Below are 25,905 nucleotides of genomic sequence, written 5' to 3'. Positions count from 1 at the left end.
GACGACACGGATTCCGCCCCGAGTTCTGATTGGCTGGGAATGGAGAAGAACCGAATCCCCGTGTCCCTGGGGCTCGGCGGAGGGATTGACTCAGAGGGTGGAGTGGAGCTCGTCATTGCGGTCGGGCATTCCCGAGCTGTGATTGCTGCACGGCAGTGTCAGCCTGCGATTGGCACGGCGGGAGGCGGGCACGCGCGGAGTTCTCCGCCTGGCGATTGGTGGTCTGCAGGGAGGAGGGAGCAGCGGCGAGCGGCTATTGGCGGGACCGACGTTCCTCCCCCTGCGGAGGCGGGTTCGGGCGCGGAGCCCCGCGATCCTGTCAGTGTGGGAGCGGCGCTGTGGGGAGCGCGTCGCTGCGTTCCTTCTTCCCGGCGCGGCCTTTCTCTTTCCTCCCTCCCCTTTTCTCCCCTCCCTCCTCCTTCCCTCCCTCCCTCACCCTTCCCGCTTCCTTCCTGGCGGCGGGGTGGGGGGGTCTCCCGGCCTCGGTGGAGGCGGCGAAGCGTGATGGGGATGGCCGGACTCTTCTCTTTCCTCCGCCCCGCGCTGCTCTGCTCCGCCGGCCCCGCCGCCTTCCCCAGCTGCTGACAGCGCCGGCGGCCCCGCGCTGCCCGCGTCCTGCGGATACCCCCGCCCGTCCCCAGGTGAGGTGGTGCCTTACGCCGACGGAGCTCGGCCCGACGGTCGCCGGCGGCGGTTTGTCAGGGGAGCGGCGGGGGGGGGAGGCGAGGAGGCGAACGGCTTGGTGCCGGGGCGGGGGGGCGGGGTGGATGCCGTAATGCGGTGGGGGAGGCGGGGGTTGCTGGTGTACGCAGCTGTTCGGGAGGGGGAACGGGGGGGGGGGGGCGCTCCACGGGTGGGATGGGGCCTGGGAAGTGGAGGGGAGGCGGGGTGGGAACGGGGGGGAGCGTTGGCAGGACAGGGTGCCCCGGAGCTGTCAGGGCAGCGGCACAAGGGCGTGGGGCCCGGACTCGGCCTTTCGTCGCCTGCATCTGCCTGATGCATATAGTTGTCCCCTGGGACGCTTCCCCCAGGCGCTCCGAGCCATGGCGGTGCGGCCGCTTCCCGTCCTTTCCCTCGTCTCGATCCCGTCCGCTGTGTGGGTCGCGAATATCGCCGCGTTTCGCCGTCCTTTTTCTCCTTTCTAGCTCAGATGAGGTGGAGGCGATAATTGCTCGTTCAGGAGGGAGGCGTAATCCCTCACCCAGCTGGAAGATGCAAGAATGTAAAAGGATTGTGGTTTTCAGGGTGGGTTTTGTGGACCTGTAGTTGGTGGCTCTGTCCCTGGATTCCGTACAGCACAATTACTGAGGCAGCCATATTGGGATGATGATCTGACAATCCTCTGAGCTAAGTCAGGAGGCAGGCGTCAGGAGACAGGATGACAGGCCCGGTAGTTTTGGGGTCATTGGCAGAATATGGGTATTAAACTGACGTTGCAAAACTAGAATTCACCAGAAGCAGATGGTGAATTTGTATCTGTTCTTTGAAATGTAAAATAGGTTCATACCAAATTTTGAAGTGTATTTCTCTTCACTTCCAGCTTCTTCTTAGCTCAGTTCTTTTTGTTATTGCACAGTCCAGTACCTTGATGTGTTGATAAATAGCCGTATGTTTATATGATCAGATTTTCAGTGCATCACCAAGTTCTGCACCACTGTTTTATCTGGCATCTTCACTTAGTACAAAGATAGCAATTCGCAGTGTATGAGTTCAGCTGATATATCAGACTGTCATCACTACCTGATCGTTAGTGGAGGACCTAAAATTGGATTTGCTGTGGTCCTTTTGTTCATAAACCCCTGCTGCTCTGAACAGCTGTTTTGCTAACTTTCCAAATACTAATCTCTATCCTTGTTTGTTTTCTTTCTTTAGATCTGTTGTACTCGTTAAGTTACAAGCATTTTTTTTGTTTAAAAGTTAGTACATTCTTTGGTAGGCATACCTGTGCAAATATGACACAATAGGTGGCTATGTTAAATAAAGGTGATGCTTCTTCATTTGTGATGTGTGGTGTTTTGGGTTTTTTTATTTGAATGTAGAGGTACAGATTCTGAACATTGTTTTCGTAACCACTTTGAACTTGTTACAAACTTCTCTGAATATATAAATAATGATTTGACTCTAAATCCCTACTGTGCTTGCAATTTTATTTCAAAAAATAGTAATATGTTCTGTATTTTGACATTGCATAAAAACTTGTTTACCAAAACTTTCAAGTACGTCCAAGGATGCAAGTCTTAATGAACAGCTTGTAACTTTAAACATTTGTGTGAAAGTCCAAATCTAGTTACAAGTGCTTTGAGACCATGAAGGGTGATGGATCAACATCATTGGGTTTGTAAGCTTGAATAACAGAAAACAGACAAGATATTTAGATGGTTTGTTTAATGACACACTTTGATATTAAAGCGTCACTGTGTGACTTACGGGGTGGATGGTGGATATCTTTTAATAATAGGTTAAGATAAGTGTAAAATTAATATGTAGGATTCACTTTTGTGCTGATGGAGCTCACTAAACAACTCAAATACTATCTGCCACCTGTTTTAGAGCTAGTAGTATATCATGTCAAAGACTCAAGCATGCAGTTCCCTTCTTTACTTGGTTCCTGATTGGATTCATACAGACTGAGTGTTAAAAGATACACAGCTAGTAGACTCTTTCCAAGGCATTAGGAGAATGATTCATTCTGGCATGGATGGCAGCCTTCTAAGGCTATAATGAACATAAAAAAAGAAGCTGTCTTTTATAAAGATTGCTCTTCTAAATCTGCACCGCAGACTGTATTGCACATTTTGTTTTGCTCTGTTGCAAGTTACGTCTCCTATTGCCATTCTGTAGACAGCGTTTTGTAGTAGTGATACTACTGGGAAATGTGAACCCTGAAAAACGAGTTGCAATTTATTATCTGTGATGCTATGCAACTTCGTCTTATTTTGCCTTGTTTTATCATTCTGGATGATGAGGGCAATAGTGCCTTTAAAAAAATGTTACAACCAGTTAAAGTTGCTGATAAGGGGAAAAAAACCCTCAAAACCCCAACAACTTAAGTTTATGGGAAGCTTAGAAAAATATATAATTTTTGGTTAATTTTCTTATTAATGAAAATTAAGTCTTGCATAGCGAGGTGATGTTCAAAACATCTGAAGTCCATGTGCATCTAGAAGTAGGCATTTTGCATATGTCAGCTATGAAAAATAGCAGGGTTGAGAATGAATGAGATTGAAAATTATACCACATTTAATTTTCTGTGAGCACAAAAGTTAGGGTTGGGGAAAGTTGGTAATTACAAAAGTCTAGCAGTTAAATTTTTATGCTGTTGTAGGTGATTTTGTGACCTGTTCTGTAAGAACTTCTTCACAGCTATGTTTCAAACAAGGCTATCATCTAGCTAGTGCATATGGAGTCTCTGGCAGTGTGCTTTTCATACTTTGTTATTGTGAATATGGTGTTCATGGGTACTCAAGAATTTTTTTTTTTTTTGAAAGTAGATGATTCTTTCACTCCATCTTCTGCTTGCCAATTTCCTAGATATACTAGTTATCTGCAGAAATTAATGTAGTATTCTGGGAGGTATTTCTATGAAAACAACAGAAAAAGATCTTTGTGGGACTCTTCAGTAAGAAGAGTAAGTAAGAGAAAATAAGCTCCCTATGTTTCATAAATAATATTATAAGAAGACATTGGTTGTATTTTTGTTTTCTTAAAAAAAAAAAAAATCCTTTTCATTAATGGCCTTACCTTTAATCATTGGCCCTTGTGGGATGTTGACAAAATTATGGTTTTCCCATTAATATGGATAGATGGGGAAAAGAAAGATGAGAACCACTAAGCCACTGTTAGGTAGAGTTTCTGTGATGTGCTGCGCCCTATGAAAATTCCACCGACTCATCTTTTTCTGCAATCTGACAAAGTAAACTGTGTCAGTACAAACTTGGTAATAACAGACATTTTGCACTTGATAGATTTCTTAAATTGTATCTCAGAAACAATGCTTAGTGGTCACGTACAGTAACATTTCTGTTTTCTAGCAGCTATATTCAGGGTCAGTTGAATAATACTACTGGGATGTATCAGGATTAGTCTTGTCACTTAGCTTTCATGTGAGGGCACAGGTACTTACACAAGGGTCAAGTTAAGAAAGGAGAGCAAAAATTCCACTTAGTAGATACTCAGGAAGAAGGTTTGTAATGAAGCTGCATGTTTGGTACACTTTATTATACAAAAAAAGTAGGCACCTCTGAAGAAAAGTAAATAAAGCAGTCCTCAAACAACCCAGAATCTCTTTTAAACTTTGAATATCATGTGAATTCATTCCCATTACTTCTTTGCTCTATTCTTTGTTTAAGTTTTTAGTGAAACTTCTTAAAATTCTGTACTAACCTAAAGTTGACTGTGTGACTGTCTCGTGAATCACTATTTTACCAGTTTGCCGTACCACTGACATTGAAATTCAGTTGGCTTGTTCCTAAAGACATTCTTCTAGTCTGGTGAGATACCTCGGGTACCTGCTAAAATAAGGAATGCTTTAAATTACTTGTACTTGGTGGAGTAATTTAATTTCTGCCTTCACCATGTGATGGCATTAAAGAAGTAGTGCAGTTTTATTAAAAACTTCTTGTACTGTGTGAAGATGTGTCATAACTTGAATTAAGCATGTTTAAGTGTTTTTACCAGCTGTAGAACTTCAGAGACGAAGTGCTTTTGCTTCAGATCTGCTAGTAAGTTTTGTACTTTTGTGGCACTGTGATTACAATGCTGAAATGAACATTCCATTGGATAGGTGGTGTATAGATAACCACAAAAGAAGACATCAAGGTTTTTGGGCCATGCATGGTGACTTGTGCAGGGTAGAGTTCTGCCCATGTTAACTCAGATTCAAGATAGAAATGACTGCATTGAGTCAGACAAAAGATTCACGTAGCCCTGAATCCTGTCTTCAGCAGTGGCCCTAGCAGGTATTTAGAATATAAGGATAAATCAACCATTTAATTACATTTTCTCAGTATAGTCTTCCTGGTTCTGAGAGTCTGTGCCGTGGAGGCTTTCCTAGCCAAGGGTGGTTAGCTTTTTACTAGACCTTGATGGCTTTTTTTTTTTTAATCCATCTTACTGCTTTTTGAGTGTGTTTAGCTTCAGTACTGACAGTATCATGTGGCAATAAGTTAAACTGCTTAATCATAGACCAAGTGAAAAACTTTCTTCTAGTGGAAAAGATTGGTCAAGGACAATACAGTTGGACCAATCTATATTAACCCTGCATTTCAATTATGTCTCGGACATGCCTTGAAGTTTGGATTGTGGGTATCAGGGAGTTTCCTGCCAACTAAAGGGCTCCACCATTTGCATGCAGTAGGATTTGAACAGGTATTTTGATAATGAAGGTGAATTTACTGGTGAACATTTGTTAAAGATAGAAATATTTACCCTGAAGGCAATGATTTTTATTCTTCTTCCTTATAGAGTAGTGTGTCCTTTAATCACTAGATACACAAGTAGTCAATGAGTTTTTATTTCCTTTGAGAAGAGGACTTTCCCAGGACTGCAAAGGGTTCTTTAAGGTTGTTGGGTACACCCTTTTCTCTGGAATGGTGTGTATTGAAAGTCAGTGTGATACGGCCCATCACACTTGTGTTAGTTTTAATATTATTGCTAATGTGTTCTGGCAGCAAAGGTTGACAGCTGGAGAACCTAGATGCATATGTATGTAGTATATGGTAGTTAGCTCATGCTGAAATCCAAGTAGCTGTATCTTTACTGCTAAAATTATCTTTGTTAGGTTAAGCCTAACACATGTTGCAACCAGATCTTCATTTTGGTATTGGCATCCCTACTTTCTGGGAAGAAAACCAAGTAATGAAAACAAATACGTTTGTACACTTCAAAAGAACTGCTTCAGATGAGAGAAACTTTTGACTAGGGAGACAGCGTACAGGTGCTGTTAAGTTCTGTCTTTGAAGTGACAGCTTTGGGGTGGGGAAGGGTGATTGCAAAGTAGAAATTGAAGTTACCAAACAACTTGAACCTCCCTAATTTTATGAACATCTTGAATACAATAGCTGTAAATAACTAAATTGTATTTTTCTCTTTAGAAAACACCAAGAAGAAGGATAACTTGAAACACTCTTGACCCCTTCACTTTCAATTTCTTGACTGCACAGCAAGCAACCAGAATGTCGGGGGCTTCAGTGAAGGTGGCTGTTCGGGTCCGGCCCTTCAATTCCCGAGAAACCAGCAAAGAATCCAAATGTATTATCCAGATGCAAGGCAATTCAACCAGTAAGTTTATTTTAATCTCGTAAGGGAGTCTTTCTTTCTCCTCTCCCTTCCTACTTAATCCTCTTTTTTGTCAGACTAAACTGTGTATGTTATATCATCTAGAATTACTCTCTTAGGGAGTCTTCTCTTCTGAGGTTGTCATTACAAACTAGATTGTCTCTGAATTTGACTAGAAAGTCAAAATCATGGGTATCTTGATTTTGAATGCAGTTGTTTATGGTGTTTGATTGTGCTGAGTTGAGAAATCTACAGAAAAATTAGAATACCAAAGTGAAAATCTTTTTGTGAACTTCAGTGTGTGGGATTATCATGTGGACTGACAGATACAGGGATACGTTGCAGACCACCACATGATAATTGTTGTGGTATAACTTGCTGCTTGGGTCTGGTGCTTTAGTTCTTGGTGTGCTTATTCTGCAGTCTGTGCCTTTGTTTAGGAGTCTAATTTGAGTGAGAAAGCTGAGGGGAAAAGGATGTCAAGTTTTATGCTTTCCAGATTAGATGTCCAAATGACGGCAAAATAACAGACTGCATAGTCATCTAATTTTCTAACCAATTTGAAGTGTTAGGGTTCTTAAATAATTATTGTGGGTCTGATTTGGAGGAGGAGACTCTTCTATGGGAAACTGAATATGGATACACCATTTATTGATTGATTTTTTTTAATTTTTTTTTTTTTGTTACATGCTTCTTAAGGTCAAGGCAGTATTAATACTGTTTGCTGCAGTGTCGTTGGTTGTGTTAGACTAATAACTATACCTATAAACTGCTGCTCTTATGGTAGTTTTTCATTGTTAGGTAATCAAGTAGAGTCATCTTGTCTGTAGCTGTAGGAAGTAACACTCCAAAAGCACTGAGTTACTTCACTGGCTGATTACTTGAGTATTTACTCATGTTTGTTAATACAAAGGAGGTTTCATACGGGCTCCTCCCTCTTTTTTAGCCAAGGTTGTACTTCAGCCTGCTTCTGCAATGGAATTTAAGTCCTGGTTGTGCTCACTTAAATTATATACAATGTTTATGTTTTCACTGGAAGAGAGGCATCACACAGAAGAGAGCTTGCTTTTCAGTGCAGTAAATTCTTATCTTCAGACCTTATGTGGAATATTACCTGAAGAAACTTTTTTCTTAGTTGGGTTTCAAAATTTTCATTTAAAATGAGGGGAGTGTTCAGAAGTCATCTCATGTAGAAACAGGTGCTTGTGTCCCAATGATGCCTGCCAACTTTCAGACCAAACCAGTGTAGAATGGAAGAACTATAGACTCTATTAGATGGCATTTGTTATGGAAATGCCACCAAGCTCTGAACTACAGCAGCACCACTGGGTGCCACTGTAAGAGGTTTTCGTGCTGCTGTCATGACATGATAGCTGTAATTTTAGATGCCTAAGATTTTTGAACTCCAGGAACCTGTGGAAACAGCTTGTTTGTAGTACAACGACAAGGGTGATCAATCTAAGATTGAAATGTGGTGTAGACAAAAGACACTGGTTCTGCTTCTGAACACTAGAGCTGCACTGCAAAGGCACTTAATGTTTTCAGGAAACTGCACTGGCTTTCAAGAGGAGAAAAATACTTCCTGATTTATCTAGTTGGAAATTTCTTTACAGCTTTTGCTATATTTTGTGCTCTGGAAATGTTCTAATCTGTAGTCTTCTATTTGAGTCCTGTGGCTCTGATACAATATGTGTGATATGACAGATGGTCAAGTTTAAGTCATCAGGGGCCATTATAGGCTGTGGGAAAGGAATCATCAGTTGCAATAGTTACATGTTCTTACAGTCTGTGGGCTATTTTTTCCCTGTATTTCCCTCTTAGGGGAGAAATACAGAGGAAAGCAGTAGTCAGAGGAGTAATTTTACTCATTGAACAGAAGAGGATCATATAATAAAGTATATGAATAAGGCATTGTTTGGTGGGGAAAAAAACCTGAGCAGAAATCTTTTCTCCAAAGAATCTTCCTAACAAGTTGTCTGACATGTAACTTCAAGCTGAAATTCTTCTGGTGTGGTTTTAGGCTACATGTCAGATTTGGGGGCATAAGTACTGTTGCTATTTCTGCCAAGGATTCTTTGTTCTTCATGATCCCTCCGTCTTTGCAGCCTCACAGTTATATTATTGAGCTCCTTAATAATAAGGTCTGAACTTGTTGGCTAAAAGCTGACTACAAAAAGTGACATTAATGTATCTGACGCTCATATCTGATGCAGCAATTTCAAAATAAAGGGAATTCAGTAGTAATTCTAGCCTATGGAGTTCCTGTTTCATACCTTCAAATGTGCCAGTGAAAGGATCAAGGCTTAGATATCTTGCCTCTGAGAAGTCAAGTTGACAGGAGGCAAATCTGAGAGGCTGGTGATATCTTGGGTAGTGACTATTTTAAGCCTCCAAGACAGTTAAAGTTCCCTTATCTCGGAATTAAAGCCTAATGGACTGTTGTGATGAACAGGATAGACAGTGTGAAGTCTGATAGCTAAGAAGGGATTTTGACTGTTAGTTGAATGTTAATTCTTTATGTATTGATTGGCCAAGCTATTCTACAAATACTTTGTGTGTCCTGAGTTTAAACTTTGTCCAGGTCTCGTGTTTTGTAAATGTATTGGCTGATATAGGCAGAGGCTACATTAGAGTGAAGCTGAGGCGAAGTGCTTAGGATTATTTTAAGGAAAATGCTATAGAGATATAGATAATAAAGTGTATCATAGGTGTACTCCATTTATGTTGTTTTTTTAATGAATATCTGAAAAAAGGAGCATTTTTTGACACCCATAATGAAGTATGTTCCTGAAGTCGGAATGCCACCAGGGTTGTTGCCTGACACGCTGCTTTTGTTTGTCAGTTTTTGTGTGAATTTGGCTGTTTACAGCTTTTGGGACTGCCCATCATTCACGTTGGGCTTGCCAGCAAAACAAAACATCCTCCTGGGTTAGAAAGCTTATTCTCAATTTTGTCACACAGTTTAACTTTGCCTTAGAAGCAAAACAAGTGTAGTTTTGTTGTGAACTTGAGGTCTTCTACAGAATTAACTTGTTATCCTATCTGGCTTTTATGTTATTTCCATGTAGAAGATCAAGGCCTTTAGTCAAGATCCATAGTATATCTCCGTCTTTATAATGTCTCAGTGTTTAAAAACGACAATGTAATTGAATACAGTTCTATATATGCCTTAACCTCAGGGAGTTTTTACAAAAGTCTTTAATGCACAATGTTAAGAGCACTTACTGTGAGTACTTGGGACTTCTATTTTTCTGTTGGAAGAATGCAAAATATGTGAATTTTGAAATCAGTACTTGAAACATATTGTTTGTCTCTTTTTTTTTTTCTTTTTTTTTTTTTTTTTTCCCCTTCCACTATACTAAGATGACAAGACTAAATTTTTTTTTCCCCTTTATGGTCAGAAAGGTATTGATCTGCAGTAATACAGTATCTTGCACTTAAAGAATTGTCAGTCTTTATGTTTTTAAAATATAAGTTGCAAAATTGAAATTCTGCAGTCCAGCTGAAGTCACATGTGCTGACTGCATTAAAGGGCTGGTATTTTGGCAGAAGGCCTGTGCTACTCAGATCTTATCTAACTGCAGATGGTATCCATTTAAATGATATTGCCAAAAGTTCTTCAGTGGACATGGGAGAAGAGGGGGTAGGAGAATAGAAGATAATAGAGGAATTCTTAAAGACATGAGAAGTTAAAACCTGCAAAATCCTACAACTTAAGTTAATTTGGGAATGCAAAATGCTTTCCAAAGAAGAGGTAATGTCACCATCAAATTACTAATTAAAAAACCCTACCAAAACAGTAACTGAGTGGGATTGGTTTAAGAAAAGACCGTTGTTGTTTTTATTATTATCAGTTAGAAATGTTCTTAAGACACAAAATTTGTTTTCAAAAGCACCTGATGTGCAAGTGGATTCAATTGACCTAAATGTTTTGTTTTCATTTGGAGTTATGCTCTGAAGAGCATGTCTATATTGTCCATTGTACAGAGGTCACTAGTAGAATGAACGTATGCCCGTAAGTCTCATGTGTGCATACCCACTCAGGACTAGGCACAGTCTAGCTGTGTTTCTAGCATTGCCCAAAGTGTTGTCAGCCATGCTAGGGTTCCTGGTGCAAGAAAAGTTAGTGGGCTCTGAGGACTTTTCATATTGACAATTAATTCCCTACGGTGATCCCTCTGTTAGCAGTCCTTACTATCGGTTAGCTTAATGCTGCCTAGTATATTCTTTGTTTCATATTCTGCTTATTACAGAATATTTTCAAGTGAAACTTGGTATCAGTGGACTTTTAAGTTGCTTTTTGTGGTGGTGGTGGTTTATTGATAAAATCCGAGATAACACTGAAACAGACTGAAACTTCTGAAATAACACTTTTGTCTTTTCCTCTGAGATAACGTTGTTTAATTTTGTCAGTCTTTAAATAAATTTGAAAATTTATCTTTCTTTAAATTACTGGACAGGTGGTTTATCGTGCTGTAGGTCAAACTCACAAGCAGCTTTTTGAAATGAGTAATTCAAGAATAGATCATGGTTGTCAGCATATCTTGATTGAACTTGTTTTGTCTTTAACTCCTGCTTTTTCACATTTTTTTTGTTTGGAATGATTTACACCAATGCATCTTAACCACAATATATTAATTACTTACTTCCTGTCCACTTCATTAATTACTGTTTTTGTGGTGAGTGGGAAAAAGATTCTGCTTTATAATACATGGGATGAAAGGTGAGCTATAGACCTAAGAGTATTTTGTGTGTCAGTAGTTCTTGTACTCATTCTTATATCAGCTTTTGAAACGTAACAAATATAGATAATGTTGGCAGCTGCTGCCTTGGATTATCGAAAGGAAAAACTAAGCTATTCTGTGCCTAAAGACTTACATAGTGTTGGGTTTTTTGTGTTTTTTTTGTGGAAGTGATTTGATAATCCTGTCTGTAAATAAATAATGCATAAATAAAAACAAATGACAATGAAGCAGAGGTTCAAGCTAGTAGCTACAAGACAGCATTTAGATATTTATCACTAGCAGAGTCCAGCTAGCTTGTTGTTCTAAAAAGCTAAATAAGTATGTAGAAAACTAAACTAATGAAGCAGGGAAATAAGGGAGTATCCTACTTGGAATATGTCCTCTGCAATTGATGTTGCATTAATTGTGCACTAGATAAATGGAAATAGGTTTTAGCATCTTGTGGGTGCCGGTGACAGAGTAACACAAAGTTCTCAAACTATAGTTCATCTGAGATTATTGTATATTCTGGTTTGCCATAAACCACGTTAGTGTAGAAATGCACCTGCACAGTCTAGATTATCTTGAAAGATACAAGTGCAACTGGATCCTCAGGTTAGGGCTGAAAATTACCTGGTTTGGATTTTAACTCAGTAATAGTCTCTGTGGCTTGGTAATGTGGGTTCTTTTGTGGACTGCTTAAGGTATTGGATGTTTAATGAAAATAGGCACAGTGGAGCAGTCCCATCTGCCAGTAACAATAGTCACAGCTGCTGCTGTAGACATATGGCAGTTAGGTTCTCAAGCAGGCATCCTTGGCATCAGAAAAACTTCGTAAGACATTCTGGAGTTAATTTGTAGAGGTTGAGGAAAAAAGTGTTTTCTTCTGATGGTTGTTTGGGTTTTTTTCTTTCTAAGGTTTATAAACCTCTGGTCTAAAAAAAGTTAATAGAGAAACATCTAATTTGAGTTCCTTTTCTGTTTAGGTTTTTTCCTTAATTTCTTTTTATTTTTTTCTTTTAAGATGTGTCCTGCTTTATGCAGTTGTTCTGGAGCAAAATAAAAATGGGTGAGAAAGCAGGACTAAACTTAAAAGGCTTTTGATTTATGGCATGTTTGTCTAAATTAGTGATATTTGAAATATAATACTAAAATTGCTGATATTTGAAAAATAATACAAAAGTCAAAACCATTGAAAGGTTCATATAGCAAGGTAATTGGCCCATCAGTAATTCAGCCAGTACTTTAATGGTATACAATGACAGGAGATATTGTTAAATTTTGCCTTTTTCATTGTTATGTAGCTCTAAAAAGTAGTAACCTCTTTGAAATAAACTTAATCCTAAAGGAGGGGGGTGGTGGGGAAGTATGGCTTGCTGATCTTTTTCTCTCTGATCTAATTTTTAACTGTTTTCTTAATGAAAAGACATGCTGAATGGTAAAGAAACCCCATTGTGTGTGCATGCCTTCAGGACAATAAGAAGTTTGGGCTGGTTTTTTTTTTTCTGCAGTAGTATTCTGTAAGCATAGCTTGGATGGTTTCACAAAGGAACTTGTATAATTAAAATAATCTTTGGTCTAAATTACTGGTGAGAAAAGTCCATATAAGAAACTGGCTTCTATTTAGACTAGTACTGAGTACATGTAAATAGTAAAGTAATGGGAATTTATGTAGCATATGCTACATAGGTAGAAAATGCAAGCAAAAGAGTTCATTGCAGTTGTCTTACCTAATTTTGATTTTTTTTTTTTTTTTTTTTCTCTTGATGATGCATTTTCAATGAAAGTATAGAATAGGTGGGAGGATTCATTCTTACAGATAGATTTAAGTGTTGACTCTCAGTCTGTCTTCTGAAAATGAATAATTTAGGTATCTCAGAAATAAGCATACCTCGTTTCTGATGATTAGTGCCTGCCAAAGAGCATTGGTTCTTAAAGCATGTCTTGTGTAGTGTTTTTACCACATACAGCTTGGTTTTCTTTTGTTTTCTTTTTTTTTCTTTTTCTTTTTTTTTTTTTAAGTGTTTCCATTTTTTTTTGCTTGTATCTTGCATGATGAGGTTGTCTTGGGAAGATAAACAGCAGTGGAGGAAGGTCACTTAACCCTACCCTGATTTTCTGGTCTGTAAATCCTCGTAACTGTGGTTAAAACTAAATGAATGCTTGTCCAATATGTTAATACTACATTGCATTCATGGTAGATGTGTTATCAAAACAGGCCATTTTATGGGAATATAAATTGTGTGTCATATGGAGGATGTGTGAATTGTCTTGCAGTTACAGCTGAATTGGGAACTGGTTTGAAAGACAAGTCAAAGAAGTCACAATAGTAGAGGTTAACCAAGTTCTTCTAATGACTGTCTTGCTACCAGTTACAACATTTGTTGCAAGTTGTGTAACAGGCAAGAGAAGTCTTGAATGCAAGTTTGTGTCAAACAGAAAATGGAAGCAATTGCTATTCTCTTTAAATAGTTGTTCCAGGAGTGGAGTTTGGTGGGGAGTGGTTCTTGCTTCTTCAGTTTTTTTCTAATAGTACTGGGTTGTTCTGGGAGTGAGAGTCATAAAATGGTAACAGAGGTAATGCTGAATGCAGACAACAAGCAAAGACTCTACATATGAACATTAGAGCTCTCTGTGTTTTGCAGGGTTGGGGATTTCTGTTGCTTGTCCATAAGTCTGTCTTAATCACTGTCTCTGAATGCCCTATAGTATTGGCAGTTCATATGTTTTGTTATAAGTCTTGAATATTTTTTTGGAGAAGAACAAAAACCTGGAATTTTTTTACGTGCTGGTTTTTCTGTCTAAAGCTTTACTCATGATTGTATAAAAATAACTTGAGAAGCGTTAATTCTGCACACTTTAAAAAAAAAAAAAAGAAAGACAAAATCTGTTTTGGAAGATGACTTCGGGGAGGTGGGAGAAGATGAACGTTTAATGGTTTTTAAATGTTAGAGGTACAAATAATGGTCCTGGAGCAAGACCGTGGGATGGCTAGGATGTTCCAGCTAATGTTAAATGCAGTTGGACTACATTTAAAAAACTGTTATGGAGTTAGTACAGAGCTATAGTAGAGAGAGAGAATATTGCTAATGAAACCAGAAAAGTTTTCTGTCAGTGGTTTTTGTAAACAGTGTGAGATACTGCCCCTTCAGAATTAGTGCCTGCTGACACAGAACTAGAGTCTTAGAGATGATTCTTTTTATCAAAATGCTTAAATAATGTGCCACCTTTCAGTATGCAAGTATAAGTAAAGAAAATGCAAACTGTCAATGGGAACTACTTTAAGAATTGGATATTTTCACTACATGAATCCTCTAAGATTCTAAGGCTGGCAGAACTACCCAGGGTTCCAGTGCTACGTGATGTCCTCTTTATGTAGTGCTGGCATGTGTCTGAAGGTCAAAATGGCCTTTGGAGAAAGCCATTGGCTCTTGGAGATGTAGTCAAGTAAAAGCAGAGGGTGAAAGGAGATATTGTTTTATCTGCCTTGAAGCAGAAAATGTGTGAGGAAAGAATTCACCTCAACTCCAAGTGCTTAGCCAACTACATACGTAGACCTGACATGCATCTTCTGCAGTAGGACATTTTCAGGTAATCAGTTGACAGTGGAAGTTTTGGAATGGTTTTGGTTCAGCTTTTCAGATAGGTAGAACAGTATGGTTCGACTAGCTCCCACTTGGTGCAAAGCCTGCTGGCATGCTGTTCTCCAAGAACACCAGCTGTAGAGATGGTATTTATAGCACTTGGATCTGTAAGAGCAGCTGAGGATGAGAGCGGCTTTCTAGCAGCTTCTGTGAGCAAGCATTTGCCTTGCTCTGGTGCTATTGAGCCTAACTCCCTCCCCCATCCAACCTTTCTCCCAGTACAGGATTGAAATTCCACAGTGGGGAGAGAATCCGGTTGAATTCCAAATGAGCTGTTCTTAGCTTCTACTTGGTTTCCTTCCCTTTTAATGATTTGAAAAATGCAAACAATGCTTTGAAAAGCAAGCACTGCTTTACAAGCTGGAAGTGTCCATTTCCCTTCATTTATCTCTTATAATAACAACCCTGAAAGTCTGTCTTATAAAAACAGTATAGCCATATATCTGATTGCAACATATGCCTAGGAAAGAAGCCTGTATTAAACGTGTCTTTGGGGTGTTACTCACGTTCCAACAAATAAAGAATGCCTGCTCCACCCTGCTCTCAGTAAGGAACATGTTCTCATTGTTGTCATTCCAGTCTACAGATGGCGCAGATATATTTTCCAGACTCATGCATTTTAAGAGACTATATTTAATGTTAATTTGGTCTTGTGGAGTCAGTTCCGAAAGCCCCAGATCTTTTATATTGGTTAAATTGATTCTTGAGACATCATAAAATAAAACTATTGCTTATACTGATTCAAGTAGATTTTGAAGAAGGCACAGAAATGAATTTGGTATTTGTTTCCCTGAATGTTACCCCTTCCAAAGGTCTGTCTAGACTAGCATGTCTTTTGAAAAAATTTCTGCCTATTCCTTTACCAATGATTAATGAGAACAAAAGTGAAGACAGGACAGTGCCTTTTATGCTAGCTGTTATCTCTTAGTATGTGTTGGCATTTGTTAGGAATGTGTGCTCTGTGTAGGTAACTGCTGCCACTAGGAGAATTGTTAAGGCTGGTGTGAAGCCTCTTTTGTGAGATGAAACCTAATTTTATTTCATATATAGAAATTAAAGAGGCTTTGTGCCTTCAGCATCTTCAGATGTGGTAGCAATATGGGAATGGAAGATGTAAATGACAGAGCAGGCTGTATTGCATGAATGATGGAAGTTCAGTTTCTCCAGTTCCATACCTGACTTTCACCATTACTAGGTTTTATTTCTGATTGGGAATTGATAGTTTATTTGGGGGGTTTGTGTTTTGGTTTTGGTGGGGTGGGTTTTTTTGTTGTTTGTTTATTTTTTTTTGTTTTGTTTTGTTTTTTAAATCTATCAGTCTGTCTCCTCCTGCCCCAGCACAGACTGTATATCAGCTAATCCTAGGATTTAGCCCAAGTTAATTCTGTCTGCTGGTGTTTATCTGAAGGGCAAACTGCAGTTAGCCACTTCTTCACTGGAGCACCCTACAGTGACTAATATGTGGCACGTCTGATGGCAGAATGCCCTGTAATGACTGATAGCTAACAGAGGTGGAGCTATTGAATCTAGTGACTTGACTTTAAATGCAATGAGGGATAAGAGAATAATTTCAATTCTTACCTCTTGTGTGCTTTGCGCTCTGTCTCTCTATTCCAAGAAATTATTAGAAAGATCTGATTGTACCCCCAGATACTGAACTGCAGATAATTTCTAACCTGCAAAATTTGTGACATGCTGAGGAGCAATGCTGACTGGGATGGAAGCAGATTAGGTTTGGACTGCAAATTCAGTGCCATAATCTGACATGAGATTTATGTGCTTAAGAAGTAGTTTTGGTCATTCTTTGTGCCTGCAAAAATATATATGTGGCTGAGTAGATGGGAATGGAATGAGGGGACTGATCTTGGCCAAGTTTGCTTGCTTTTTTTTTCCCCTTTTTATCCACCCTCCCACCCCCCTGTAGGTTTCCCACTGTCTGTTTACTTGGTTAGTTTTAATGGAGAATGGAAGTGTAAATCCAGAAATGAAGGTTTGAAGTGGCAATGTGTTTGTGTATATGTTTAGGAAGGGGTGAGAACACAGAGAACGTTGCTTCCAGTTGAAAGTATCCTAGAAGACTGTAACTTTGCATCAGCTCTGTGTGCTCCACGCTCTGGTTACAATTGTAAAATAAAGTGTGTATTTGAGGTGTGCTTTTTGAATTTCAGTTTCAACAAATAAAGATTTAATTGTAAGGCAAAAAAGTTCAGATGTCCGAAATGACGAAATGCAAAATAATACATATTATAAAATATACGGGTACCGTTTCAATAGTGAAGTGGTCTTTCAAAGTTTGCTAGCAGTTTTTGCTAAAATTGAAAACTAGCAATGAATTTGATCTCCTAGATTTGAAAGGTTGAAAGTGTGTGTTATTTTTGTGCTAGCTGATAAAGCAGATGGTGGATGGTATGAAAAATGTTAATTAAGGAACAAGTAGGATGGACTGTGGAAGTACCTTATGCCAAGAAATGAAGTTGCCTGTTGAAGTAAGGGTATGTTAAAATCCAAATGTTTTGTGGAGATTGGTTTGTTACTGTTGATACAGCACATCTAAAATGATAATTCCTTTATTGATTGTGGCTGTGCTTTCTCCCAGTCTTTTGTTAGGCTGTACTGCTCCTACTATATACTTCTCCTATACAAGGACTAGTTAGTTGAAGTATGTGGGTCTTATGTAATGATGCAAAATTTTAGATTATTTGGTGTGAAGAAATTTGTTTTGAAACTGTTGGTTTCCTTACCTTTTGATCAGTGATACATAAACTCATATGTTTGTAGTTACAGGTATCAGAAAAACCCCACCAAACTTAAAAAGCTAAGCAGCTAAAAAGAATTGTTTAAATGATTTGAACTTCAGAGAATATGTGGTATGGCTTACTATTTAACTGTAAGGAGAAATAAGCCTTTAAAATGCAAGCTGTGTCTCTAGGTTGGGATGGCAGTGGGTATTAAATGAACTGCTTCAAATTAAATGGTAATGCTGCATAGGTGTTTACGCAGTGCACTTTTATTTGAATTTTATATCAATTTATGACATGTAATTACTTCTACTTGTTCTATTTGCTTACCAAGGTAGAAAACTGATATAAATATTATGTCTTAAGGTGAAGCATATTATTCAAAATTTCTGGAAATTCATAATTCAAATAAAGAATAATATGGGCATTTATCTCCCTCAACCAAATCAAGAATTTGTAGAGTATATTTTTAAAACATGAATATTCCCATGCCTTTTTCTCAGCCTTCCATTCCAAAGTAAATGATGGATGTTAACCCAAACTGTGGTTGCTGCTTTGATCCCAGAGGAATTTTTAGACACTGCAGTAGGAAAATAGGATATTCAACTTGTTTCATCCTTTCCATGTTTCCGAGTTGTGTGTAACCTTTTTCAGTAGCAATGGCATAGGAGATGGTGATTTTGTAAAATATCCTTCCAGTTTCTGTTTGATGCAGAAACCTTAACTTGTGGAAAGCTGAAAGATTCCACATGACCTAAGAAGTTGGCTCTTGGTGAAGCAAGGGGCCTGAAAAAGGGATTGAATTTCTCAGAAACTGGCTGCTTAGGCTAACTCCAACATTCAAAGTTGCTACGATGCCATGCTGATGGTAACTAATTATAGCTGCAGCACAAAGCGTTAGTGTCAGTTTGCAAACAGAAGAGTTAATTGCCACATTGGACCTTTGAAATAGCAGATAAACAAATTTATTCTGTAAGATAAAAAGGCCATTAATGTGTTCCTGCTGTGATCGTCTGCCTTATTGCCTTTCTCATTTCCTGAGGCTCTGTAATTAAACCATTAGCTTGCGTACCATGCCGTGAGTCTGCTGTGGTGAGAGGAGATAGATGACGACCTATTTCATGATTCACTAATACAATTCATCTTGGCCTTGCATGGTTTAAAAAACAAACAAACAAAATAACTGAAAAGCTTTTAGTGTTCTTGTGGGTATTGGAGACACTGGTAACAGTCCTCTTACTTTTTTAATTCTATTAGTTTCCTTGTTCAGCTGAAAACACAGCTTGCTGAATAGCATGGTACGTAAAATCAATGTTGCCAACTCAAGCCTTATTTTCTGCATGATCGTTCCTTTTTTTTTTTTTTTTTCCCCTCCAATTTGGCATATGAACTTATAGGATAAAGCTTACCTGTACTATAAGAAGTCTTTTAATTTCTCCAGACATATCCATTAGCTTCCTTTAAAGTAGCTAGATTTCATGGATTTGCTTGTCCCTCCAAAGAAGATGTTTGGTGCAATAGACACCTTCAAGGTAGGTCAGTTACTTCAGTTTGAATTCCTGGTTTCTTAGCTGCCTCACCATCTTCTTTCAGGTGTCTTACCTCACATTATTACGTACCTGATCACTTGGTTCAAACTTGGACTATATCAGACATGACCGATGCTAGTAGCTACCCACTTGGTGTTCAGTGTTCCAAATGAAGAGGGTTTCAGTCCAGTTGAAATCCGTTGAGGCTGTAATCTTAGATTGTCTCAATCAGTCAGCTCTCCTGGATTCATTTGTAGACAGACTGAGAATTCTGTTAAACCAGTGATTCTGAAAATGGAGGATGGAGACTGTAAGAAACAGGAATGGGGATAAATAGACTTCAGGCTTGGACTAGAAGCTGAGTGAAAAGACTGTGACTGGATCACAGTAATGAGGGACAGCATGCAGACTTCCTGGCAGCCGGGAGGTTTTCTCTGACCCGTTCCTGCTGCAGTGGAGGGTTTTGGCTAGGCAGCTGCATTCCCAGCCTCTGACAGAGCTGCCTTCTTGCCCGTTAATCTCCCTTTCCTGATAAATGCTTCTCAAGATATGCTTTGCAAAAACATGCATCCTAGAAAGTAGTTTTCAAAATAGTGAGCTGGACATGGAACTTAGTGTGAAGGAGCTGAGGAAAGCCTGTCGAAGAAAATAACAATAATAATAAAATGGCTTTTAAAAAGAAAGGGGGCATCTTGCTTAAATCATGGCGCCTGAATTTGACTCTTCACAAATGTGATCCATCAAATTTAAGCTTGAAGTAAGTAGGCTGAAGCTGTAATGGCAAGCTTGTAGTGCCTTCCCAGACACTAAGCCTGTTGCACAGCTAGAGATCATCTTTCACGAGTGGGCAATGTGCCTTTATGCACAGCCAGCTGAGTGGAAAAACTAGCTATTCTTCTGATTAAAAGTTTAGCTTCTTTGCTTTCTTTTTGGAAGTGGTGGACTTTTCCTAGAGATTTTTAGGTTTTTTTTAAAAACAATTAATGGGAAGCGTGTATTTGGACATCAAACCTGGTTTTGAATAATACTGAAATTTGGGCTGCTTATTCTGTTTTAAGTGGAATCTTAGAAGGTAATTTAACTCTTGTTTCCTTGGAGAGGCCAAGTGCAGCTTTGCCTTGGCTGAGAGAAATGTTCTTTTTGCTTATAAGCAACAATATAAAAATGAAAGAGAAAAAAACAATGAATACTTGCTATTTCACTGTTGATTCTGAGAGGAGAGAAATCAGTCATGCCATGAGGTAAATAAGTGAGATCAAAACTCCCTTTTGTGATTACATTTGCACCTTAAAGTAAAACTGCACTGATGTGACATTGGGGTAACCAATGCATGTTTTTAAATTATGGTTAAAAATGTGTTTCTTTGTCAGCAAAGATGTAGCTAGGCTTCTGCTTGTCTTGATTGCCTTCGCAGTTTGCTGGACTAGGAGCTTCCTATTTCCAGGACAACATTGCAAATGCAATGTACCAATAAAGGTAGTTGCTCTTCCCTTTCCTTAGCGCTGACTCCTCTCACAAGAGTAGTATCAAGAGTTTGGGTTAAAATGATTTGCTGTTGAGATTAAGCAACAGAATGTATTTTGTCAGGAGAGGTGCTGGCAGTACATTTTTCCATGTATCTGCTTAGAATTGTTCTATACAGTACATAGGAATAGGTTCTAGGACATAGGAATGGGTTCTATTTATTACTGCTTTTTTCTGCTTTTAATGGCTAAATCACTTTCCCTTGAATTTATAGCCCAAACCAATTGAAGAAAATTATGTTCACCCCCAATGGTTGTTACATTGAACTAATGTGGAAATTGGTTTTTATTTGTACTGCTTTTTGGGGTAGGAACTTCTGGGTACAAGGCATTACTTCTTTCTTACCTTTCAGAGCTTTGATGTTAAATAATTGAATGAGAAATGAGAAGTTGTTTAATTGTAGCAGTCTGGAATACACTGAAAGGAGAGAACTGGTTTAAATTTGGGGCAGGGGAGTTGTCTTCTAGGATCTGTTAGTTGTTCGCTTTAACTTTAGAACTGGTTTAATAGTGTGTGCTGTAGATGTACTGCTGTTTGGTCAAAACTAGTAAAGGGAAACTGAAGCCATATATGATTGCTTAGGTTACCAGTTTGTTATGTGTTAATGCCCATGTTGCTATCCAAAGCCACAAGCGTTTTTGCCATTTGATACTGTACTGGGGCAAGGCATATTATTCATTGGCTTTGCATGTCTGTCAGCTTTTATAAGGCAAGAATGTCAGCACAAGGTGCGTCCAAGTGAAATGGAGTTGGGCACAAGAAATGGAGTAGCAACTGTTGCTATTTGCAATCCAGACAGTGATCTTTTCTCCACACTGTAGTTTTGGACAATAGCCCTGCTCAGGGACACAGCATCTGGTAGAGGAGTGATTTAATTTTAATGGGGATGCTGTAACCACATTTTCAGAGATTTTGGTGCAACATGATCTTAAGTTCATGTTTAAAATAGTAAGAGTTGTGGGTCTTAAAATTTTTATTTATCACAGAAGGAAAGGGAGAAGCCCCCAGAAGCCCCCAAAAGTCTCCCCAAAAAAGTCTCCCAAAGCGTAGCCTAACTGGCATGAATATGTGAGAAATAAGCATCCTTTGTTTAGGATGATTGGTATCGGGATGTAAATCATCCCCAGGAAGACTGTCACCACCTTTGTGTAGCTTCTTTCTTTGTAGATTTTGTTTGCATGTATCATAATTGGTGTATCACTCCCAAAGGCAGATTGCTGCTTTAGGTGCAGATGGGTATGTGTAAATCTAAGGTGTTTCATCTAATTTTGATACCCTCAAGAGTATGCCTTTTTACAGTCCTTGCTTACACAGATGGTGTTGAAAACAGCTGCTGGAAGTAATAGATTTAAGTATTTCCAGCACTGTAATACTGAAAAGAAGAAAGCAGTAGAGATTCACTTCGGCACCAAGAGCTGTGCTTATAAATTACCCTCCTTGGAATACAGAAACTACAGATGTTCCGTATGCCATTAAAATGACAGCTGAATCCATTGTGTATTACTCCATGCCCCAGGCAAAGGTTATAGGAAGCTGTTTTGTTGCTGGGAAAGAAAAAACAAACAAACCAAACCCAACAACCTAAAAGGTATTTGGAAGAGCTTTCAGTAATTGTGGGGAATGTGCATGCGTGGGGCAAATATTGAAAGAATTAGAGGACCTGAGAAAAGGAAAAGAGTGTAAAATTTACAGATGTACTGATATGAAGGGAAAACAGGGTTTTTTTGAAAAACATGTTTATTCTGATACTTGTAAAGTGTTCAGTGACTGAACTCACCTGAAGGTTCTTAGATCCTTGTATATGAATACCTTGGGAAGAAAATTAAGTCATGGATTGCAAGACCTGAAAAGGCAATTGGAGGTCAGCTTTTTGAATGGGATTTATAAAGGCTATAACATAGGAACTGAAGACAAGCATTTTTTCATTCTGGCTTTGTGTGTGTGTGTGTGTTTGTGTGTGTGTGAACTTTGTCATAGGGCCATCATATATTATACAGAAGTTCCAAAGAGAAAAAGTACATAAGTTGGTTGGGGGTCACTGTGGGATTCAGTGGCTGTATACACTAAGAACATTTACCAGTAATTTGGTTGGTTGAACTAATGTCATCCTATTAAAAATCTGTCTGTAGGCTTTATGCATGTAAAAGAACATTGAAATAAACTATGCAGATAATCCCTGAAATGTCTGTAGGTCCAATTTTTTTCCTGTCTTCTTCCATGCCCTGAAAATACTGAGTTTCTTAAAGAAAATCCTTCTGCAGTGAGCTCTTATACTGTGTAACATGTATTTCAAAATAGACTTGAGTTGTGCTGCTACGAAATCACCAGGGATTCTTGAACTCTTTGTGTTCCAGATCTTCCTTCTTGCTAATACCCCTCAACATCTAAAAGCCTGTCCCATTCTGAAGCCAAAGGACCAGGGTGACCTACTTCTGGCTTTCTGTCCAACAGAAGAATTTTGTTTAGCAGCAGCATTCCTTCTAGGAATTTTTTTTCTTGACTTATTTCAAATAAGGCCTACAGAAATAGAGTGTTAGGAAGCTGTGAGTCTATTACTTCGGTCTCATTACTCCTGTGCAGCGTGGCAACTCTGTGAATACGCAGATTCACAGATTAAGTTGAGGGTCAGCAAGCTCATTAATTGTACTCCTAAATGGCAAGTTAGCTAAGAGTTTGAATTTTATTTCCTGTAGGTATTATCAACCCAAAGAATCCTAAGGAAGCACCAAAGTCCTTCAGCTTTGACTACTCTTACTGGTCCCACACATCGGTAAGTTCTTTTACAAGAAAACTGTTTTGTGGTTGGGTTTGGTTGGGTTTTTTTTTTTGTGTGTTGACTGCCTTGATGTAACTGCATTCTCTTCTGATCACACCATTCCTGTCAGATGTTTCTGCACTGTCTCTCACCCTCATTCAGGTTAAAAACCTGTCATTGTATGTTGTCTTTTCCTGTTTGGGGGAGAGCAGAATGCTGAGCTGGAGTTTGATAACAAGTTGTAAATACTTGAAAGATTACTGAAAATGCTCTCAAACAATGTTCTTTTCTAAATATTTTAAGGATGCATGTAAACCACAGTTAAGTCAGTTTTGCTCTTAGACACGTGAAAGTTGCTTGAGTTCTTACAGTTCAAGGAGAGATGCGGTCTGGGTTCCCTTGGCATATCTGGAAAAGACGGAGTAGTGATCCATGTTTCCGATGAGCTGCAAAAGCAATAAACTCTTCATCTAGCTACTCTGCCCCACCCTCCTGTGAATTGGTGCTAAGGTCTTGCTGACTTCCACTAATTGTTCTACAGCAGAACTGTGTTATTCTGCCATCTACCCCTCCCCTGCCTTATTTTCTGAAAAGATATAGAAAGAAGTGATAATGCATTTCTCTAAGATTAATTTTAGTAACTTGGATGGTGCAAATAAGATTTAATATTTCTGAGCAGATTTGTGGCCAACAATATTGTTTTCATGATGAAAAACTTGGATTTGTGCAGCTTCTTTACTGAATCTTCCAGAGCAGCCATGCAAGTAGATTACAGGATCGGTCAGACAAACGTTGTGAACATAATTCCTGAAAACTAGCAGATAAGCAGCATCAAGGAAAAGAAGTGGTCTGATAAAACCTTGATCCCGACATTAGAATGTTAGCACAGCTGTGTTTGTCCTGATTTTAGGAGCAAGTAATGTTAAAATCCAATATTTCAGGAAGAGAGAGAATGCTAGTTTAAGAATAACATAGTCACATACAACGTAGTGGCATACTCCTACAAAATCAAGTTTCAGTGATGTTATCTGTGCAGTCTCTTCTGGTTTGTGCAACATAAAACGTCTGTGTAGATAATCATTAGTATGATAATTTTTCTCAAGTATTTTTACCAAGGACTTTCCTTAATGATCAAGAGAGGACATCAGAAAAAAGAGCCTACATGCTGAATCCAACTTTCTGTCAGTATTTTTGTATCCTGTACCATGCCTGGAGCTGCATCTTGGATTGCCTCTTGTAAATGTGGGTCTGATCAGTACAGTGCCTGAAATGCACTACTTGTAGAAATTAATTGTCCATTTTTTTTTAATTCATGAAGTTCTGTTTCAAACGTGTTCTATATTTGCCTTGAGACCTGGCAAGTGTATTCTTTTTGACATCTTTAACTTGTGATTTTTTCATTGCATGTGCAGTGTCCCTGGTTTTCAAAATGTAACAAACTTTTCCATCGAGTGTTTGAAGGTGGTAACTTGCTTTGTCCTTATACAGATTTCTATTGCTGGATGCATCTAAGGTAGAGTTTTTGTTTGTTTTATCACTGGGCTAAATTGCTTTAAAGCATTGTTGTGGTTTTTTTTTTTTTCCTTTCCTTAATTTAATGTTATATTTCAGTTTTATTGCTAAACTTAAGTTTAGCCATAGAAAAATGTTCTGATACATTGTCCTTGACCGGTTCAGCTACTTGCTAATTTGAAATACATATTGACATACTTAGGGATTTTGTAGTCACCAGTGAGGTTGTAAATAGAAACCTGGTTTGGATTAGGCAGTGGAATCAGACAGCTGCAAGAGAAACTTGGTCATTTTAGTGATTTGTTTACAGTCTTTTGATCTTGAAAAAACCCAACAAAATAAACCTAAGCTACTTTTGCTTCTCTTTTTCCCCCGCTACCCTTCAGAGCTCTTGTCAAGACCAGCCACTGAGGGATTTTTGTAGCTTCCAGCCCTTTATTCGTTTGTATTGACTCTCTGAACTCTACTTTTGATTTTCTCCCCCCTGCCTCCCTCCTCCCAAACACCCTGAATCTTGTTTGTTGGTGATGTTGCATGAAACTTTTTCAGTTGGTTGGTTGGTTTCTTTATGCAGATTATTTCCTCAGCATTGGTGGAGTGGTCCTCCAAGGATTATCATTGTTGTTCTTCTCCAGCTGGTACTGCCTTGGGAAAAAGCTGTGTGTAAAAACGTGCTACGTTTGCCTCTTGCTAAGGGATCGACCTACAAGATAGAAGTAGAAAAAAAAAAAACACCAGTCGCTTTTTGAAATGTTACTTGAATGATAGGATAAGACTGTATTTATGCTGTTTTCATGTCTTTTCAGCCTGAAGATCCCTGCTTTGCATCTCAGAGCCGTGTGTACAATGATATTGGGAAGGAGATGCTGCTGCATGCCTTTGAGGGCTACAATGTATGCATTTTTGCGTATGGACAAACTGGAGCTGGGAAGTCCTACACAATGATGGGCAAGCAGGAGGAGAGCCAAGCAGGCATAATCCCCCAGGTAGAACAGAACCCAGAAAGAGGATTTGATTTATATAGCATGTTCAGACACACACTTGCTGATATGCTCTTTTTATATTACAGTAACAGTTAACAGAGAACCACAGTTTATTTCTGAAGTGCAAGAAATCTACTGGGGAGAAAGAGCGTTATAAGTTATTTTCCCTCTGATACTTTTTTTTTAAATTGTACTATACACTCTGTGTATTTTTCCTACA

At 38.8% G+C, this 25,905-nt stretch overlaps 1 protein-coding gene and 1 long non-coding RNA gene across 27 annotated transcripts in view; one reads left to right on the top strand and one right to left on the bottom strand.

The window, feature by feature from the left end:
• The first annotated feature begins 287 nt into the window (after positions 1 to 287).
• Positions 288 to 25,905, top strand: part of KIF1B (kinesin family member 1B) — a 98,567-nt gene continuing 72,949 nt past the window's right edge. For 5 of the 26 annotated variants that reach the window (XM_069782537.1, XM_069782541.1, XM_069782533.1 and 2 more), the window contains exons 1-4: positions 293 to 641; positions 6,093 to 6,279; positions 23,129 to 23,205; positions 25,509 to 25,688. In XM_069782537.1, the coding sequence (XP_069638638.1) occupies positions 6,174 to 6,279; positions 23,129 to 23,205; positions 25,509 to 25,688 (363 nt within the window). In that variant the 5' untranslated portion in view covers positions 293 to 641; positions 6,093 to 6,173. Of the gene's footprint in view, positions 650 to 6,092; positions 6,280 to 23,128; positions 23,206 to 25,508; positions 25,689 to 25,905 lie in introns of all 26 variants that reach the window. The other 21 variants (XM_069782520.1, XM_069782522.1, XM_069782523.1 and 18 more) reach the window with 10 other exon arrangements.
• Positions 17,810 to 19,321, bottom strand: LOC138685009 (uncharacterized). Its single transcript, XR_011324226.1, has 2 exons — positions 18,792 to 19,321; positions 17,810 to 18,168 (listed from the first exon to the last, which is right to left on the bottom strand). It is a non-coding gene; the product is annotated as an uncharacterized lncRNA (long non-coding RNA).

Source organism: Haliaeetus albicilla, chromosome 4, assembly GCF_947461875.1.
Source record: "Haliaeetus albicilla chromosome 4, bHalAlb1.1, whole genome shotgun sequence".
Taxonomy (NCBI): Eukaryota; Metazoa; Chordata; class Aves; order Accipitriformes; family Accipitridae; genus Haliaeetus; species Haliaeetus albicilla.
Note: the sequence above shows the minus strand (reverse complement) of the source record. Positions and strands in the feature narration are given on the sequence as shown.